This window comes from Epinephelus fuscoguttatus, linkage group LG8 (genome assembly GCF_011397635.1).
Source record: "Epinephelus fuscoguttatus linkage group LG8, E.fuscoguttatus.final_Chr_v1".
In the NCBI taxonomy this organism is placed as follows: domain Eukaryota; kingdom Metazoa; phylum Chordata; class Actinopteri; order Perciformes; family Serranidae; genus Epinephelus; species Epinephelus fuscoguttatus.
This window is the reverse complement of record NC_064759.1, coordinates 19458209-19480271: the sequence shown is the minus strand read 5'-3', so window position 1 is coordinate 19480271 and position 22063 is coordinate 19458209. Positions and strand designations below refer to the sequence as shown.

Below are 22063 nucleotides of genomic sequence, written 5' to 3'. Positions count from 1 at the left end.
GGATGTGCACATGCCTCGTCTTTAACCGTCCGTGGGACAGATGTAAAGCTCTAGCAGCCCTGCGCTAACATGATCAACTTTTCCATAACACAAACTGATATTTACAGAAGAAGGGAACGATATCTGTCGGCTGTGATTGGTCGGTCCTCGTCACATGACATGCGGTGTGCACTGCTTTGCTCCAAATGTTGAACTTGGTTTATCTCAGAGCGCAGCCATCAAGCCCTGAAAAAAGGTTGCACAGTGTGCACCGCAGCGACATTGCTCTGGTGTTTGAGAGCACCTGCCCTGTGTCTACACTGAAAAAAATGAATTTGAGGGCGGAAAAAATGCGGCACATGTACGGCCCCTGAGGATCCTTTCTCAACTTTGAGAAGCACCATCTGTCATGTAACTGTCTGTTAGTCATTCACTCTACAGTTTTGTTTTTTTTTTTTACAAACTTGACATGTTCAGGAGTCGCTTTTGGACCCACTTATGGACCACGACCCACCAGTTGGGAACCACAGATTTAGAGTACTGAAAACCACATTTAGTTGGTATTGTTGAGGACCCTTGATTTGCAATCAGAGCAGCCCAGATTACTATGGGATGGATTCAAATATAGATCTGCCAGCTGAACATTCATTCTGTGAAATCCACTCCAACATTGTATAACAAGTGGGTTTCAAGATTAATAATGCAGCTCACGCCAAGTTCTTACACTTCCTATGTTATGTAACTTAAAAATAGTGACATCAGACTATTTTTGCCTCTTTTTAGGTGGCAGGAGTGAAAATTAGTCACTCTACATTTGTTGTGCTGTGGTTTCAGAATGATGAAGACAGATGGAGAGCGGTTAGATTCAAATAGGATGTAGCCTCTCATGTTTTTTCCAAATGATGTACAGATTTTTTGGCACTCTTGTATCTCAAATGGCAAAAAAATAAAGCGTATAGTTGCCATAAATGGGGAAAAAACTCCTCCCTGACTCCAAAGGTTTGGGCTGAGCCCCAAATGTTTATAAGGTCTGGCTCCGCCCCTGATCCAATGGATAAATATCTAGTTTCTGTGTTCACTCTTGCTCATCTGAGGTTGAACCCTTTCTGCTTTGACAAAAAGTTTCCCTGTCACACTTCTCTCAGGGCAAAATGTCAACACTGCATGTACAATATCTCATGGTCTAACAGGGACTACGTTATGAGATGTGCTAAGGAAATTCATGCTATTGAGGGGTCAAACTCCTTTGATTCTGATGATTAAAATGACATATTTTGCACTTTTGGTACGGCCCCAAAGACCCCAACTGGTCTGCAAGGTGTCCAAAATGAGGTGTAAAAGCAGAGGGGGGCACAGGTGACGCCAGGTGTTGATGTTGAGCCCTCTGGAGGTGTCTTGGGCCTATCAACAAAACACCAATGAAGGAGGGTACCCACCTGATGACCCCAGTGAAGTGATTACCCCTCAAGACACAAGACACCAGGCACATGCTGATTACTCCTAGGGATTGTAACAAGTCCTATAAGCACAACTAATTGACTTAGTTTCATTTCTTGACTGAGACAGTGAGAAGAGCGTACACAGTAGAGACCAGACAAAGAAACTGTGCGATCATTACACAGTAGAGGCACATGTTCAGAGGTGAGCCCTCCACCACCTGCTATCCACTTGACAGCAGGAAATCTGATGTTCAACCCTTTTAGGTAGATCATCTGATTTCGTGTGATCGTGAGAGCATTATATCTGTTACCTAATGTTGTAATTTGTCACATGTTTTGTTGCTTGCTTTAATACAGAGTACATTTGGTTTTGTGTTTGCTGGTATGTCTTGTCGGGGGGGTAATAAAGCCTGGGCCTGCTGGACACAGCTGGAGACACATTCACATGCTCTGAAAGACAAACGCGGAATAATAACCACAAAGCAGATGCAGCTGTGCACTAAGATCAAGTATATCTAATACATTTTTACAGTTTAATACACTGCTACCAGTTAAGTCCACACACACACACAGAGCTGTGACAACACTGCTGCATACATACATCTGGAAATGTGGATCCCTGGTTATCCTCTGTCATATCCTTTGTCCAACTGGATAAAGCCTGCTCTTTTTTAATGAAATGAATACGCAGTGCTCTCCAAGGTAATTAAGCAAGCGCATCGCAGATGTCTGACGTCGTCTTTGTTGAACAATCGTTTGTTTGAGACACACATGAATCCAGGATGGACCTCCTCGAGGCCAGCTGGTTGTAGTTTATGGGGACAAAGCATATGTGCAACTTTGACCCTTGAGACTTTTCCGCCCAGCTTGACATGTTGGGATAAGGGTGTAATGATCCAGAGAAGAGAGAGAGAGGGACCCACTTGGGACTAAATCTGTTGCGAGGATCTTAGAAAGGTGGGAAAGGTTACTCAGAACGCTGTTATTCTTCTGCTGAGTGATTCAGCAGCACAGCATTTTGCTTTTCGTAACTGCTTATTGACTGAAAATAACCTATAATGAGGAGGTCAAAAGTCTGATCTCCTAATTTGTCCTTCAATGCCACAGTGATTGTGGGCTTAAGATTTAATTCCCCTCAGTGGAAGCCACTTTTTTATATAGAGTCTAAGTATGCACGCATCAAGGGGGTATAAAAAGGACCAAAAAGTGTTGCATAAAGAGCGTTCATGAAACATTTGCACATGTCATTATCACAGAGTTAATCCAATATGTCTGTCAGGGCTGCACATGATGAACTTTCCATGTGTATCTGTGTGTATTTTTTGGCAGGCATGGCATGATTTCTAGTGGAATTAGTGCTCCACTCAAGAGGGTGTGTGTGCGTTCAAAAGCCTGAGGTGAGGTGGGAGATCGTCAGAGCGGCCCACAGGGTCCTGCAGTGCTGTCAGAGTCAGCAGGAGGCTTCCTGTTTGACCACCTCTGCCTCAGTTTGGGTCCAAAACCCAGCTCACCGCAAGACCGAGGTGGTATAGACGCACAGAGACTCATTTATTCTATATTCTGTTCGTTCTTCACACAGGTCCAGCCCTCAGAGGAACGAGACCACATCATGTAAAAGCACATACAGATGGCTGGCACTGTGCAGCTGAGCCTTTTCTGTAGCTTGTATTGTCCACATATGGTAAAGAAATAAGTGAACACCAACAAAGAAGAACATTCAATATAATGTTCTACAAGTGCCAATGTTAATTACACTGGTCCTAGTGCTGGCTTTGGTTTCATTTTTTAAGAAAGTGCTCCACCTACTGGCAACAAAAGGAAGCGTCAGAATACAGAGGCATGACAAAGATAAATGTTTCCATATCAAAGTTTATTGCTGACATGCATGTAGAGATCTGATGAAGTAGAAAAATATGTTTTTTATACAAACGTGTTTTTCATCTGTACAATTACGCAGTTTTCTGTATCTAGATGCCCGTGTCCGACCAAGCAGCTTACAACACATTGTCCCATTGGGTTTAAACTTACACCACATTTCACATCCTACACCGAGTTTCCAGTTGAGACAGTCAGCAATATATCGGATGTATACTGAAGACTTTAGAAGCAGGGTGAAAATCATCACAAAAACTCAAATTTTTGAAAATCAACAACCAAATTTCACAACTCATTAATCAAGGGGTCTATCTATTTTTGCTTTGTAGTTTCTCGTAGAACCCAAAGGAGCAACTTATCTTCAAAGTCTTAATCAGTTGCACCGGCACACCTTGCAAGTTCAAAATCATGCAACAGTCACGTGTTTTACACAGAGCTGAACCTCACACTACGTCCATGCTTTTTCAGTCCACACTGCAGTCTATCAATACAACTCTGTAAAACAAACATTGAATGTGTACAATCCACTAGCTAGAAGGTGAAACACTTTTTGATTAGAGGGGGGAGAGACAAAATAACATCTACGTCACGGGTCTATTGAACCTTTAGTTACTAATCTGTAGTCGAGCGTCATGGAAGATGGTGTAAGACACTTTCCACAGACGGATCACTTGATGTCAGCATTCGGCGATGGCTACGGTGTTCATGAAAACACCCTTTTCTGATGAACGACCTAGACTACTACAATACTGCTGTATACCCATGGAATTCACATTGAGGTGGGAGAGAGCCGACAGCTGTCTTTACATGTGATTTTCACCTCTGGATGTGGTGGCTGGTGGCCAACGTGGCCTATAATGCACGTCAATCGGCATGTGTTGAAACAGTTAGTATCACACTGGGTGGAACTACATACAATGTGACTGGCGCAGTCGTGATGGTACATATTTACATACTGACCGGAGAGTGCAGCCTTGTGTGGGGACTTTTAGGGTGAATGAAATAAGAAGAAAAAAAAAAAAAAGAAAGAAAAAAAAAGAAAAACTCCCGTAAATCAACATAATGTGCCAGTATTTTGTTTTTTGTAAAAAATATAACTATGCAGAGTCAGTCTTGTTATTAGTGTAGCTTAAGTTGACCACAGACTGTGTGGTAAAATGGCAAGAAAATGATTTAGGAAACCAAAAACACAAAAACAGATGCTACTCTTCATGAGTGTGGCTGAAAAGGATCAAAATGAGAACGACTGTTGGAGTTAACAACACTTCTTAAAGCTGAGAGAGGAAAAGAGATTTGGGGCCTGTTTCACTGACATAAAACTGCTCCTAGTCTGTGACACAAGCCCCAGTGGTTTAGGGGGGTTTCGGGGGGAGTCTACACAAGTGAATAAATAAATCAACATGAAATTACAAGGAAAAAAAAAAAGAAGTAAAGACATTTGAAAATATTCCAGAGCCTATGTTCATGCAATCAGTTTGAATATAAATAGGAAGAGGTCTAGATAGCCTAAAGCAGGTACCAATACGCAAAGGCAAGTTGCAGTGTACAGATGCCTAACAGTCACTGGTTAGTAGCTTTGCCATGGTTTGAAGAAAGCGTTTGATAAAAAGACGAGAACGTATCGATAGCCAAGAAGACCCAGCAATTAAACTTAAAACTTACGAGTCTGTATTTTCATTTCTCTATGAAATATTACAGTATTGATTACCGGCCACCAGCTAGCCTCTCTGCGCAGAGAGCCTACATGGTGAGATAATACAAGCATGTACAAGTTGTGCTCAAGAGAGGGCTTGAGAATGTCGATAGATGTGTGACATTTTACAAATGACGATCGCTAAAGCATTCAGTCAAGCCCCGTCTCAGCAAAGCCTGCTCGGGTTTTCACAGTGTCTGCCACTGAGGCAGGCCAGATAACAGAACACAATGATTGGAGGATAGCTTAAAAGGGTCTGAGGCTGTTAGAGGTGAACAGCTCGACAGCTCTGCAGACTCTTGATTTCGCCTGGCCCGAAACACACACACACGTGCACACTCACGGATACTGCAGACATCAAAGCGTTGAATGACAGTTCACATTCATACTGAAAAACACTTGATCAACCCATGATCTGTCTTGATAAAGAGAAACAGGGAAGTTGGAATACCTGGAAGCCATTTGATTCTGAATGAGGCTGTGGGTACCAGTTTCCTTGGCTTAGAGTAAATTTAAGACATGATTTTTGGCAATAGAAACGTGACAGTGCCTGATCTCCACTATAATGGCACTGAGGAAGCGTTACCATCAATATGCCTTGGCAGGGAGGATCCAACAGTGTTTCCCATTCAGTTCTTGGCATTGTGACTTCCAGGTACCTCACACTAGCTGCCTAGATGCTAAAAATAGATTTCCACAGGGATGAGCAAAAGCAGGAGACAATGCATTTTGCAAATATCAAAGGATGTATGTACACACTTTGATATTCTGTATCTTCAATCCAAAGGTAGGGGTGAAATGCTACTTATTAAGGTAATATATGATAAAAAGCTTATTCAGATTTTTTGAAACCACTGAAACGGTTTCAAAGCATTATCACTCTGACAGAAAACATTAATGCTTTATGTCACTGGTGGCATCAAGACTCCATTGTTACAATCCCTTGTCTCAGAACAGTGAGCATGGTTTACCAACAGAGAAGAGAGACAGAGAGGTAGATTGATTTGAAGTCAGAGTTACAGACAGAACCAGTCTGGATCATTTTCGATACAGGAAAACAGTAGAGAGGAAGAGGAAGGAGTGAGAGGAGGGTGGAATGGAGGTATAGAGAAGTGACATCTGTGATCAGGTGATCTGACTTGAGGCAATACCATTAACCACTAGGAAGAGAGGGGGTTGCTACATGATTCTGGTCCTGTATTGCTCAGGGGATCCAGAGTTGATGGGGAAAGTGTTACAGTAGGGAGATCTCGGAGGAGGAGGAGGAGGAGGAGGAGGAGGAGGAGGAGGAGGAATATGGGGTTAATCGTCTCTTCAATGCTCCAGGCAGAGCCTTGTGTTAGCCCCATATGTGACAGTGCCATCAGGTTGGTTGCACAGTGAGATCTGACTGTGGGTGACCTGAGGGCAAGGAACCTTTGGTTCAGATCTTCCTCCGGGGCTTTCCATGTTTCACTGGAGGATCCAGACACTAGGAGTGAAGTTTTCAATTGGCAGTTTGTTCTGGTGCTCTCCTCACACCTGCTCTACCTAGCTTGCCCGAAACCCACCTAGGAATGGGGCCGTCTGTACCTGGGTCAGGCTGGGCCTCCTGTACGCGAGTTCAATTTTGGGGGCTCATCCTTCTCAGTCCTCTCTGGACTCCACAGGTCTCTGGACTCCCCCGGGGAGATCAGGGAGGCTGACATGGGTGGTTGGGGACTACTTCCGGAGGAAACGTTGTGCCAGGATGGCAGCATCTAACGGGCTGACAGGCTGGGCGTCGTGGCCCAGACGCCTTACAGGCGGGATGCTGCCAAACTGGCGCTTGGTGAGAAAGCTCTTGGCCTCGTGGATAGTGTTCTTCTCTTCAGCCAGCAGCAGCTGCTGGCGCATGTAGTTCTCAAACTCGTACTGTGAAGACTCTTCTATCACCTTGGCCTGAGGGAAGAAAATGTATTCTGTTCAATGTGCTGCAACATCTGAGCTGAAATAAACAAGTTTTCTGCCCAAATAAACACATTCTCTGAGTGTACCCAAGAAGTAATGTCAACATGAGGCACGACCAACTAAAACAGGTGAATTACATTCATAAGTTAGAGGCTATACTTTGTCCCCCTATACTTTATTCATTTCTATTGGCACCTTTTTTATTGTTGTTGAGCCTTTCTGTGAGCTACTAAACCCTAACTCCTAACCCTAAAGTATCCATCCATCCATCTATCCATCCATCCGATCTGTGATGTCATGTTTCTACAATAATTTACCTCTTGCAGATGTTCTGGGTGATTGACCTGATCGTCAATATCCGGCACCACCTGCAGAGGGCCACTCAACGATGAAACAGACTGCCTGTGACGAGGGAAACACAACAAAGATCAGCAACAGTCAGCTTGTTAAATTACCCATGTTAAATTACTGACTGTCTAACATTAGGATATTCATACATAATGTTGGGAAGGTTAATTTGAAATGTAATGGGTCCCAGATTACTAGTTACCCTGTTGAAAATGTAATAAGTAAATTACTTCAAAAAAAGAAAACCAGTGGAAACCTTTACACTCATGGCAGCACACAAGTTCATTACAATTATTTCTCAGCTCTTCAACAATAAAACCATGACCTGAGACTCAACACATCTGATGCATTTTCCAAACATCCAGCAGGGGGAGCACTTACCATGAGGCAATGATGGCACTGAGAGACTCCAGCACCTCTCCTGCAGTAAGCCTCTGCTGAGGGTCCAACACCAGCAGCTTTCTGATCAGGCACACCGTGCTCTCAGACACTCGACCGTCCCTGTGAAGAGGTGGAAGTGAACAGGAATGCGATTTAGTCGCAAAGCCACTTCTGAAGGATTATAGTGCCGTATCTTCAGGTCCAAACTGAATATGATAATGTGGATAATTCTTAGTAATGTTCAGCATGAAAGAAAAACCTCTTAATTACATATGGAGTATGCAAAACTATGTAGTTATATAAAGTTTTTCATGTTCATGTGCTGTAACTGTTGGATACAGCTGCTTTGAATACATCTGAAATGTCACATGGACAGGTACTCACTCTGGGATGGAATACTCAGCAGCCTTGATCTTGCGGAAGAGCTCTTGAGGTATGCTGTCATAAAAGGGGAACTGGCCATACAGCATGGTGAAGAGGACCACGCCAAGAGCCCACATGTCACTGGGTTTACCACGGTATGGCCGACCTGGAGACAGAAAGGAGGAGGGGATCAGGATCAGTGATTGATATAAACAAATGTGGCAATTGACACAGAGACAGTAAAGTGCTTTGCAAACTGCAAAATCAGATAAGCCACAGAGATTGAAATCAATGTTTGTGTGTTGACAGTTTCGACCCTGTGTGACTCAGGGGTGATCAACCCTTTCACAAGTTCAATTCCTGATCAGTCACCAGGTCTAATGATTAACGAGATGAGCAAACACAAACACAAGCTATGACTCCACATCAATCATATTTCCTAGAAATGTCCAGTGCACTGCCGACTTTGAAAATGGGAGCTGGGAAATGTTTTTATAGACAACCCTGAGCCATTAAATCAGACATGGATTGGCGGTGAATACACTGGAACTGGTGAGGGTGGAGCATCATGGCTGTGCATGACCATAGGCAGTGTTGTTACAGCCAGGCAGGCGGTAACAACAGCAGCAGGCAATTATGTTAAAGCTTGTGACACACACACACACACACACACAGGCGGGGGATGGGAGGGGAAGGGGGTAGATGGGAGTAGTTTCCCTCCAGTGAGTCATCAGTGTGTGAGTCACTGAAGCTCTGTTTAATTGTGTGCCTGTCACGTTATGCTGATATACACGCCCGGGTTTTATCTACAGTTTTTGAGTGGTTGGAGCGGAAAGATTTCTGTTTGAGATTTTCAATCTTGTTCACTGTCCACGACAATGCTCTGGAAATCTATGTTTGAATGGATGATACTGGGATCTACCATGGAAGTGTGTGCTCAAGCATCAACCTGATATGTGTGTGGTGCTCAGGTCTGCACAAATGAGCATTGTGAAGCCAAACAATAAAAACTGATTTCTGCTTTTTAGTTTTCACACAAAGAGGAAAGAAGCTTCTTCTGCAGACACATACCATGAGAAAATGCAACATCACCGTGATTACAGAAACAAAGACCACAAAAAAAAGCTATTCCTAGCATTTTGCCAGTCCCAGATTGCAACATAACCCCTTTTTTGTTGCTTAATAACCAGAAAACCAAACATAAGACTGACTGCTTAACGTTACACAACGCTCTTTAAAAGAATCCCAGAACCCCATCTGGTCCTGGATCAAAAAGGGTCTCTCTTCAGACCAGAACCAGGTCTGGAAATGTATGCATGTTAATACATTCGACACTTGCAGTTAATACACTTCACAACCCTATTTCACAACCTAAAATGGATGGTGGCAAATCAAAGACAGCGAGGACAGTTTTCACACCTGTGCACACACGATCAGTTGCTGCAAAAACAGGTGTGACTGTTGGATTGTCAGTTTTTGAAAGTGACAAAAACTGGGTGATGCTGACCCCCCCGTGACCGAATGACAGAAAGCAGCTTTTCAATACGTCTCTGAAAAAAACCTCGCTTGACACACATACTGTGCTATAAATGAAAGCACACGCCACGTATCTGTTTTGTACTCACCACTTAATACATCAGGGCTGATGTAGGCCGGACTTCCTCTCTGGTCTTTCAGCAGGTCGTCCTCACTCACCAGGTGCTTTCCGAGGCAGAAGTTGGTGATGGTGATTCGGTGAGTCCTGTAAGCACACAAACATGCAAACACACCTCATAAATAACCTTCATACATCTTATTCTTCGGCAATTTTGCATCAAACAATGACCTAAATATCCCCACTTCTTATGTGCACCCCCATATTAGTAATCTCCTCTTTAACTTGATCAAACCGTGGCAAAACAGTCTTACTCATCATAACAAATGTTAAGTTTAGAATGTGAAACACTGCACACTCATAGCTCAAAGCATGAGGCAAACCCAGGCCGACAGAGACAGAGAGAACTTGCTAGCATGCCTTGTTGTTTTAATAATCTCATGGTTCACTGGGCCTTAAATATACATCAGTATCTCATGACTGCCAGATGCAAAACAGAGTATGCATGCCCAGTCTTATTAAAAGACAGTCTCCCATCTCTCTGTGTTATACCTGCATTTAAAATATTGGTTTTCCTTTTTATTAAAGAATTTAACAAGATTCAGGAGGACTGTCCGGAGGGGCCCTTCCCAAACGATGTTCCCAAGATAGCTTTCAAAAATGTCTCTGATTCAGTAGATCCTTGTACGTTATCTGTTGCATTGTTGCTCTGTAGCAGCCGTTATATTCTCCATTTTTAAGCATGCATGTTTATCTTCTTTAAAAAAAGAAATCTGCTTTACACCTATCCCAAATCAAACAATCAAAATCAAAAGATCAAGTTGAAGACAGGCACATGTGAGAACATTTTTAAGACTTCAAGCCAACTGTTAAGTAAATTGTGCAAAATTGGTTGAATCAGGAAGATGTCCTGCATATCTGGTAAACATATATACTATTTGCAAATACAGAATTGATTTTAAAATAAAGATTGCTCTTAAAGCATAGACTTCTCATGCAGCTTGACATCTGTGTGCAGAACCCTTGTATCTGTCCGTTAGTTTCAACTACAGAGGACTGCATTAGAGATTTGATGTAGATAATTTTCTCTTTTATTTGCTTAATGTTCTTCTTTTGTCTCTTGTTCCTTTTTTGTACCTTCCCATTAAGTGTTACGTCAACTTTAATGCTCTACTTAAAGTATCAACATCACTGTTTTAGCTGAAAGCCATCTTCCTACATCAGGCCAGAGACGTATCAAGAGCAAGACCACTCCAGACACACTGGCGCTTCCAAGTTTGAGAAGACCCGCTGATGTTACCAGCGATGTTTGATTAATTTGGTTTCTGTGGAAACTACGTGGCACTATAAGGTTTTTTCTCTGAGTCATCAAAGGTAAATTTAGTTTGCTTGTGGCGGAGTGAAACCTAACAGTATTAAAACCCAGGGACTATGGACTGCTCTATATCGCTGTGTTCTCTCAGCAGAGAAAGAGAAAATAAAAAGCCGCACTTTGACAAACATATGAGTCAACTTGTGGCTTGGGATAATTGTCTCGATGACTAAGCCTGCATGGTGATGGGTTGGCAAACGAGTATATGAAGCTCACGAAGATTTAAAATATGTACACAAACACACAACTTCGAGTGCACCCACACGATTGCTCCCATGGTGAGCACGCACACGCGAAAATGCACTCAGAGGCACATGAGCACACACAAAAGCGGCCACGGTCTAGAGCCTGGGTCCTCTCTGGATCACGCTCCTCACCCACATCCGCTTTCTAAAAAGCCTGAGGTCAACAGCTTCCCCTATTCTCTCTCACTTTCACACTCTGCTCCATCACACACACACACTCACTGCTCCCAGTGCAGCGTCTGGAGCCAATTCCTGTCAAACACTCAATTTTCAAGCAAATGCTCCAATCTCAATCTTCCTTTAGAACACTCGGTTCACATCATTTCCAGCTACTTATGTGATCCAGCCCTTTAACAGCTTTTGTGATCCAAGTCTCTATAACCATACAGTGGCTTTGTGATGTGCACAAGGATGGGCCAGAACAGAGTGCAATGCTTCAAGGACCCTCGACATAAAAGCTTCCTTTATAGAGGAGTCTGTTCTTTTGTCTGTGCGTATCACGACCCAGGCTTCTATTCTTGCACCGGAGATTGGGTAAATGAAATTGCATGTTTGCCTCGTGAGGCAAGGGTCCCTGAGGACTGAAGAGAGACCACACCATCTCTGCTTCCTGATCATGTGACCCCAGGGGTAGGCCAGGAAACCAGAAACCTAAACAGCCCCCGTGATTTCGCCTCCCTTCCCGCAACATTTTGCTGGAAATGCACCAGCTGACAAGGACGGAGGTTAAACGCAGGGCAGCTTCTGCAGATCATTTCCTCAGAACTGTGATTTGCGCAAAACTGCATAAAAAACAAAAAGCATTCCCCTAACTTCTATTTCAATTGAAAGGGGTAATCCATCCCTGAGATAATACGGTGATGGAAACTAAGAGGAGCTCTCTGGAAGGAATAAAAACAATAATGACACCTTGCCGTGCTGCGTGTCTCTGTCTACAAATCTCCTCTTAAAAATGTACAATAAGGAAATCAGTTCAGCTCCAACTTACATTGTCATTGACCCTGCGGATTGATTTATGACATCCTGCTTTCATAACAGCTGGCCCTGCAAGAGGAAATCACATCATTCTTGCATAAACTGCTGAGCTTGTGGATGGCATCGGTGCATTTCCCAGAGTGGCGACAATCAGCAAGGGAGCATAGGGGATTTTGAGATCGGTCTGCATCTAAAATTGTCTTTCCCATACTGACTGTACATTCATACACATCCAGGAGGGTGGAGTGTTGTAGGAAACATGCAAGCAAGCGAAGTATGAGGCATAAAGGAGATGGGAAGAGTGAAAAGAAAAAAGGGATGTGACAAAGGGCACAGAACACAAAGCCAATGAAAGCAGGAAAGGAATTGGTGTGTAAAAGAAAAACAGATAAAATGCAGAGTAGAGGGTAAATAAATGATGACTGTGTGCGCATGTGTGTGCGTGTGTGATGTGCATTGTGGTGTGAGTCAGCTCGGAGCTATGGGGCCCTTGGCAGGCCTCTCCTTTGTCTCCAGCTGGGACGGAGTGTTCCACTCGTCTGCTCCTCTCCCCTGGCCAAAACACACTCCTGTTTCATCACCAACACTACTACTACTGCTGTTGATGATGATGATGATGATGATGATGATGATAATGATGCTGGTGGGGGCTACACGCTCTGGTGCCTGTGATGCAGAGCGTGTCTGTGGTTTAAAGATAAGCCAGGAACGTGACATTGCGATGCACGCACTCATACTTACAGATCATGCATAAGAAATGACTGAGTGTGAGACAACTCCATGATTACGCTCACTGATATAAGCATGCTCCATGTTGGGATGTGAAGGTGTAGGAACAGAGTGTGTGTGTGTGTGTGTGTGTGTGTGTGTGTCGGTGTTAGTCACGTCCTTCCAAATGAAAAGGCCGGCTCTGTGGGACGATTATCAGTGTCTCCAAGAATGTGTGCGCAAACCTCCTCTGTTCAGACGCAGCCTTCCATAGGTTAAATGCAAAATCTAGCTGAATCATCTGAGCTTGGACAAATTCATATCAAAATGCATGTAGCAGAAAAAGTAGCAGGATTCAGCCCCTGATTATACACAAAATCTCTCTCATACTCTGTGCCTATGGTGTTTGGAGACAGCTTAACAGAGGAGTAGTTTTCCCTTTCTGCAGGGTCTATCTGATCTGCAGCACCCTGTGACCCGAGGTGCACTCACCAGAGTCCCCTGTGCTGTACAACATTGCTCACTGCCCCACCGAGAACAAAGCAGTGGCATACTCTTTGCTCTGTTTTGCACCAGAGTCCAGTTCACCCTCCTCTTCCACAAATCTAACCACGGGGAATGAATCATCAGCCTTTACTCAACACACAGACACAGACCCAGAGTCAGGCACAAGAGAGCAGGGCTTTAGGTTCCTCCATCTGATCTCACTCTTAGTCTGAGAATGTGACCCCTGCTTGAGTTTAAAGCCAAATACGCACTGGATACAGGCTGCTGGGGCCGGCCGAGGCCTCTCTCACACACGTGAGCTGAGGCAGAATGACTAACTGGCAGGCTAAAATGACTGACCTGGTGTAATGTGGGGAGGTTACTGGCCAGCTAACTGATTGGCAAGGCCGAAAGAGAGAAGGAGTTTCATCTTACCGTTTGTTCAGCACCATGTTTCCCAGCTTGAGGTCTCTGTGCACAATGTTTTTCTGCATGCAAGAAAGAAGAGGAAGAGAGGGAAAAAATGTCTGGTCAGATCGTTCTTGGTGAATCACTGCTATCAAAACAATCAGTTTGTTTTGGAGAGTGGCACACGAGTATAGGAGATGAGTAATCAGAAATGATGTGCAACTAGCTAACAATAACAAAGCAATTTCTCCTACAGTTGGCCAAAACAGTGGAGTGTCCAAACTCTCTTCATTGATGAAAAAAAACATGCCTATATTTTCTTTTATGCAGTGTTTGGCAGTATGATTGATAACACCCTTTTCAGAGAAGTGCACCACCAAATTCTCACCTTATGAAGGGCTTCCACCACACGCACCACGTCATAGAAGATGACGATGGCCTCGCGCTCACTCAGTCGTTTCTCCTTTATAACATAATGCTGGAGGTTAATGAGATCTGCCGTCTTGTCGCTGAAGTCATGAGCACACAGGCAGTCGAGCACGAGGCAGATCCGCTTCTTCATCTTGCGCACTTTGTTGGCCTCCATGTCCTCCACGATTTCATAGGCTCGATCCTGTAAAACAACAACAACAAACAGAAGTGTGAGCGGCTATCTTCAGGACTGATGTTATTCTATGGACAAAGTTGTTGATGCATTTTAGAAGCACTTTCTAACAGCGTCCAATCAATAGATGTTGATGCATTCACAAATGCATCAAACTGAATGGATTCCTGTACTACACTGGCCGATCATGCTGCTTCACTCAGCTTAGAAAGACATATAGATTCAAGCAGGGTAGAGGCCATCAATCAGTCCGCATGTAGCCCATGAATAAGACATCCACCCCTCCACACCGGGTGGTGGAGGACGAATAACAAAGGTCATTCCTCTTCTTCCAACTCCAGTCTTAGCGGAGTCACCACTTCTTATTGATTTCTGTATCAGGTTGTCAGTTTTTTTTTTTAGATGCAGTCAGCACCTCTGAAAGCGTACATTATTAACTGGTTCTCTCACAGTGGAGATGCACTATAATAATCCAATCAATATTGCAGGCCTAAATGAATCAGAGTGCACGGCTCAATGCTGCTATTCTGAGAACACCGGCAGAGTGGAACGGGCAGGATGTGAAAGAGAGACAAAGAAGAAAAACAGAGGGAGAGAAAGAAGGCAGATGGAACAATAACAAAGTTAGAGGAGGAAGCAGACGGGAAGACAGGTGAGGGAGGGGGGGGTTCATTGTGAATGGATGGGGCTGTGAATAGAGAATGACTGCAGATAAATATGGCTTTTAATGCTACTCCCACTTCTCTCTTGAAACAACCCTGATAAGGAAAATACAAGCAGCTGGCCCGACTAATGACAAGCTTACCTCTGCTAATACCGGCCTGATAAGAGCATGCTGTTACTTGTACTTACATGGTGACGTCACATTCTGCACCAAACAGAAAGTTACAGACACTTCTCCATGGCAATGTTGGTGTACTTACCGTGTTCAACTATACAGAATGCTCGCCCACACAGTGCTGAGTAATACACCATAAACTAAAAGACACTTCTCTTTTTTTGTTCATTTTATTAGTCATTCCACTGATCATATACGCTGCGCCTGCCAACAGAAACTTAATTGCTAATTGTGTGCAGGTTTCAGTCTACCTGGAAAAGGCCGTGGTGGTGGACCACCCCATCCTGGTTGTGCAGCAGAGACAGGAGGGAGTACTCTGTGTGCAGCAGCATTTTCCCCTGCCTCTCCTCCTGAGTCTCCCCTGCAGAGTCCACCCGCTCCTCCAGCGTGAGGATCTGCCACACATGAGAACAGAGCAAACATTAGAGGTCACAAGACAAGAGCTCATACTGGATCAGACAGTGGAATGAGGGCTTTCACTGTTTCGCATGAGGCTAATCTTCAGTCCTGACTCTAAACCCTTTAAATGACTGAAGACATGATAGAAAGTTACATCTGCTTAGCATTTAAAAGAAGGTTTGTGCTGTAGAGGTGGTATACAAGGTCTGCAGCTTTAAAACTGGCTCATATACCAATGTGAGGCAAACAGGCTGCGCAGCAGACACTGAGGCGCTGTAGTTATGGGTATGAGGGGAGGGTCACGCACTGACTCACTACGTGGTCATGGGGGTTAAAAGTCGACATTCCAGGTGGGGCGCCACCTTCCTCCCTTCCTTTTCCCCCTTCTATAGCCCCGTCCCGTGTGTACAGGCATTAGATAGCCCCAATAAACTGATTGCCCGACTGAGATTTTGTTTGCACCAGACTAAAACAGGGGGCCATAAAATTAGCACCAACAAAGGGAGGTCAAAGGTTCAGATGTCTTCAGGGATATCATTGCTTTGTTTTGAATTACATGCTCACTGTTTAAAGTGTGTGCTTAACTCACTGAGTTTGCAAGAAAGAAAAAGAAACAAAAATTTGTCCGACTGCGACAGACTTACTTTGAGCTGATAGAAGTCATCGGTGCCGTCCTTTCTGGCCAGACACTGCACTATGCTGGGCACTGGTGAGTTGCCCAGGCGAGGCCCTGCAAGGATAAGCAAAAGAACAGCTGCATGACCAAAAGGCAGGCTACATGCCGGAGTGTGTGCTCTCGCTGCAACTCATTAAAGGCTGCATGTGCACGTACCCATTAACACCCAGAGTGTAATGTTTTCTTTGGCACTCTGCATTGCAAAAAGTGGAGGGGTTGTGTAGCAGAAAACATACAAGTTTAATACTATGGGAGAGTTGCATTTTCCAAAGGGAGGAAGTAACCTCGCTCTAGCACAGACTCAGACCTTTCTGGACGATGTCAGGGGGATCAGCAGAATTCTTCACATTCTTGTCTCAGGCGTGCGCTCACAGCGAGACACCCCACGACTCTCACACACACACATTCACACATTAACTTTACTGATTTCCTGCGCAGATAGGTTGCACATGTTTACATACTTGCACGCTAGGTGCAATCTCAGCCACACAGACATTTTTGCCTGCCATTTCCATACTTTGGGGGCTCGTGCAAAATGTGAGTAGCTTCCTTACCAAGGATGAAGGGCCCGGCTCTCTTGGCGTTATTGCCGGATATCCCAGGACATTGCAGCTTGCTGGCCCTGCCTGATGTCTCTCCAGCCCCCCTCTCCGACGAGCGCCGCTTGGACATACTGGAGCTCTACAGGGAAATAAATCAGATTAGTACACGAGATAAAGATAGTCAAGTTAAAGGGTAAGTGCATCCATGTGACTGCAAGGACACAAACTCTCAACCGGTGATTAAAAATAGCATCAGTAATCTATAACCAAACAATGGTTTTATAAATAGTCCGTTTAAAAATAAAGAATATACCCTGGGCTTTAGCAGGAGTACTACTAGAGGCTGGACAAGAGTGCACTGATTTGTGAACAGAGTAGAAAAGAGGTAAACTACAGGGCAGCTCCTCCCAGCCTATTTTAAATATCCCTCCCACACGTTTACCAACACCTCAGTGTGAATGTGAGGCCATTACAGCTCCATTCAGAATGATGGCTGCTGGCGTCAAAGGTGACACCTCAGATTCAATCTCCCCAACAAGCAATGCAAATGTGGCACAATCTGCAATTTAAATGGCCGATGCTGTCATGTAAACGCATCTCGCTCACTAGCACAAAATACTTTAAACAAATGCATTTTTAATTTGAGTCTCTCCACTGAGCCACATATCCATCTCCAGCTTTTTCTGCTGCAGTGGACGTGGGGTTTAGAAAAATCCTTCCATTCTTAATCTGCGTGTTTTATCTCAAAATCTGTACAGCCGGCTTATCTGCGCAGACCTTCCTCTGAAAGGACATGCGTGTTCAAACAAGGCTGAAAAAAAAAGCCAAGCCCTTACGCTATGATAAGGAACTAGATTCACATGCCAGAAGAACCAGTGACACAGTGTGACACATCATCATTACACAAACTACTTTAACCGCCGCGACAGATCTACCTCCCAGAATGCAGAGAGCAGGAGGTATGCTTTGTTTACTGATACTGAGTTCCTATGTGATGAAACCCCATCTGTTTCCCGTAACAGGGAAGTAGAGCCTTGAACCGAGAGGAATGATTCACCCTGCTGTCGTCCTGAGTTTCCATTGGATGGAAATGCCTAAATACCCAGGTGACAACACCAATAAGAGCGAGAAATATGTGCCCAAACTCCCTGGCGTGTTCGCCGTATCAACTTAAAAAAAAAATCCCTTAATAAGAGTTATGTTGACAAGAAAAGCAACACAAAGTGACATATATGAAGCATAAAATGTCACTGACTGATAAGTGGTGGCGTGCATGTTTTTGCCAGCTACAGAGGTGATTCAGACTAATAAAATCCAAAGCACCTCATAAACTGCAAACTAGATATCGAGTGGAGAGAGCCCGAAAAACTTCTGAATATGTAACTAGGCTTGCAAGTGGAACAAACTACAGAAATGTAATATTTTTTAATGAATTAGGCCTTCTTCCTGTTTCAAAACTAATCGTGCGCCACTCGCCAGTTGGCGTTTTTGGGCAGAGAGGAGGCAGGACAGTTGGCAGTCAGTATGGGCTGGTATGAATTCTCACTTCCATGAGGCTTTTTGTGATCCCAGACAGCAGACAGTGTCATCATCATGTCTCTCGCCCATCTGTCTCCATCTCCACTAGTCATCACCCACTGAGTCTGATGAGCTGAGGTTTTCTGACAGCATTTATGGCACAAGCCAGAGTGACACCAAGTCACGCTGCCAATAGTAAGAGAGCATCTTACTCTAGAGCATGCAAAGCAAAGCAACGGATAATCATCTAGTGCAATTCATGAGGCTCCTGGGAAGGAAATTATTTAACTTTTTCATCTAGTGGCCAAAGTGGTTGGCGGAATCGACAATGTACATGCAGCTTTCAGTGCTGCCAGATTAATATATTTTAATTTGCTGGTAGAGAGCTTGAGAGGCTGCTAAATTTAGTTTCTACAAAACCAACAAGCAGCACATTTGTTGCCATTCCCCACTTTTCTAACAAGGTGATCTGTGATTGTAACTTGCATGCATTACCTGTCCAGCTACATAGTTGTGGGCTGATGACACTAAACTGACCCAACTGATGCACAACACACAGCAAATGGACCCAAGGCAATTCATCTACCTACTAAACACCGGCTGTAGTGCCGCGGAGCCAACCCCTGACACATCTAAAAAGCAAAGGTCAACGCAACGACTAATGCATGCTGACCTAAATGACATCAGCACAATGACAGCACACAGCTATCCTTCTCTGACACTGCTGTGCCTTTCTGCACAGCCAGTGATCTGGTGAGAAAGACTGCCTCTGCCTCTGACTGTACCAGAGGGAGGACAAGAACAGATACAGCCTCTGAATCATATCACACAAAAGAAGGAGAGACACGCTGCCGGTGCCCACGAGAAATGTGGGCTCCTTAAATAGTATCTGAACAAAACAACCACGTAGGTGTCTGAAGATCCACCCACCCAGACTCCATGCCACTTGTCTGGCTCTGCAAGAACAGCTTGATTGCAAAATCAAGGTAGTATCAGGATGGACAAAGGAAGCATGGGAACACCGGGGCAGGTAGTAAACACATGAGTGGATTACAAAATCTGGAGCCAGAGAGATAGAATGAAATCCACAAATAGATCAAACACAAGAGTCAGGACAAAAAGGTAAAGCAACTGGAAGGTCACACAGGCTTCAATCCTGCTGCTTGAATGAAATGTCAATCACTCATGTCAGCTCTAACACACGTCTACCGCCATCAAGCCCACTTCTCACTGCAGTTGTTGACTACGTTATTGCAATAACAGCGTCCTTGACCGCACTGCACGTCTGTGTACACAAGGTCACATTACAAATCACAAGACGAATATAATTACAAATGCACGCAGACGGTCACACATTGATTGGTGCCATTTTGCGACCACAAGGTCTGGACACCGCTCAGTCCTGGCAGCGAGCACTGTAAGCAACACGAGCCGCGGAGTGAAACGCTGACGTTATGCCTTACAACTTGAGCAAAACCACTCCACAGACAGCTCACAACTTGAGCAGCCAGGTGCTAATGTGTTTCGCCCACAACAATTACAATTTGACCTCCTGGGGACGTTTAAAAATCACACATACTACACCGCATTACACGGCGTGCGTTAACGTAACAGGCAACGTTACAGTGCGTTGGGTCATTTAAATAAACACGACACACACACACGCTATTTTACGGTGTATATTTACACGGGGCGACATAAAACAAAAGCTTGAGTGCTCGTAAAAACTTACAGCAACAAAGCTGGGTGAATTAGTCGGCTAAAGACGCTGCCACTGCTCCAGGCACACCGGCCACACAAAGGGGCACACAACACAACAAGGAGTTCGGCTTACGGTGCAAACTACACGGAGCAGCCGTTAGCTCGGTAACGGCTACTTTAGCGTGTATTTGAACGTGTCACGGATGTTTTAACACGATATATGGAGAGCGACGTTAGCTAAAGGCAACCCGGAGGCTACGGATCAGCCGGGAGGCCATTTAAACAAAGTAGGTAATATTACAGCTGGCTAGCTTCGCCTGAAAGCTAGATAGCAATGTAGTCGCCACCTCGCTTACCTCGAGCCAAAACCGCCGGGTAAAGTCTGCGCTGTCTGCTTACAACATGGATATTTCTTGGGTTAAACGCTGCGGTGGATGTGCGGAGCTTCTCGCTTTAACAGGAGACACCACAGCGGGTTGGTTTCGGGCTGTTTAGCCTCTGTTACCGAAATGAGCAATTAAGGAAAAGCCTCCGCTCCTCGCTGATCGCATCTTTCCACAGCGACAGCACCACCTGACAACGGAAATGACGCACACGCTCGTTTGATTGACAGCCGCGCTCGACCAATGACAGCAGCCGCCTGTTTTTTTCCCAGTAAATGGTTGCGCACTGATGATGAAATTCTTTGCATAATAAAAGTTGCTGAATGAAACGCATTACATCATAGTTGCCTGTACGGGAAAAGTTGAAATTATTGTTCTATGAAACTACATCACTTGTAAACGTCAGTGTAGACGTTATTTATTATGTCAAGCAAAAATACTCATATGGACTTAAAAGGCACTAAAAACAGCATTGTAGTGGTGAAACATTTCTCAGACAGACCATAACTTACTATATTTAACACTGCATGACAAACTAAGACCTTGGGTGAGCTCTACAATTAAAATCTGCCACAGAAAGCTCTTAAAACACACGTTTTTACAATCATCCGACAAGAAGAAGACATCAGAAATGATAGAGCATCTAATAATAAAAAAGTGTAGCCCTTAATTAAAAATATAATGAGCAATAAAACATAAAATACAGACTTAATATTCAATCTCAGCCTTCTCTCTTCAGGGAAATCTTTACCATTGTGTTGCTATGTCAAAAAGGTAATGCACCTGAATGTAACTTTGCACACACAGATCTCTGACTGTTAAAATTTTAGTTTCTACATTGCAATTTTTGTAACGAGGCACATATTGCACATCATTTATGTTCACCATATGACTCAGTGAAACTAATTATCACAGTTTAATTAGCACTTCATCTGATAAAGGCATTAGATTTTCAATATCTGAGACTGCCTGTGTGTTGAATTTGCAATACCTAACACAAAACCACCAACTCAGCTCACTCAAAAGCTAGGAAATTTCTTACTCATTTACTCAGCACAACACAGCTCTGAATGACTGTGACATTTAGAAAAAGCCCACCTATGTTCCCAATTTAGGCTAACCTGATTAACCTTGTTTTCCACCCACAGCTACCAGTTTCAAACCAGTGGGCAGGTGCGACAGACAGAGAGGGCAACCTAAATGGCAAAGGCTCATTCGAGTTGCACTCATCTTCCTGCATTGACTCAGCAGAGCATATGCCCCTGGCCACATGAAACACTCGTCAGCCTGTGGCTTTACAGTGTCCTGCCCACAGCCTTTAGAGAGGAAACTGAATCATAAGTCAAAATGCAACGTCTGTGAAAGAAACATGTTTTAGTGGCTCTTTTGGCTTCTTTAGAGAAAGAAGAAATACTTTTTTTTGCTTTTAAATCCACATTTTTGTCATATTAGGCACACTTGAGGCCTTCATGGAACAAACAGTGCTAGTTCAAAACATAGTGAGGTAAGCATCTCCTTAAAATATGTGACTTTTGTTTACTATTTTAGAAATCACAGTGTTGTTTTTGAGTACGCCCCTGAAAGAGAATAATCCTTGCAATGCAACA

At 44.1% G+C, this 22063-nt stretch overlaps 1 protein-coding gene across 1 annotated transcript; it reads right to left on the bottom strand.

Annotated features, from left to right (window-relative positions):
• Positions 1-3269: 3269 nt before the first annotated feature.
• Positions 3270-20641, bottom strand: stk40 (serine/threonine kinase 40). The gene is made up of 11 exons (XM_049583018.1): positions 20430-20641; positions 16867-16993; positions 16281-16366; positions 15489-15632; positions 14184-14408; positions 13823-13875; positions 9633-9748; positions 8029-8173; positions 7645-7764; positions 7233-7317; positions 3270-6906 (listed from the first exon to the last, which is right to left on the bottom strand). Exons 2-11 carry the CDS (start codon positions 16982-16984, stop codon positions 6688-6690), a joined length of 1311 nt encoding a protein of 436 aa, XP_049438975.1. The 5' UTR covers positions 16985-16993; positions 20430-20641; the 3' UTR covers positions 3270-6687.
• Positions 20642-22063: the final 1422 nt, after the last annotated feature.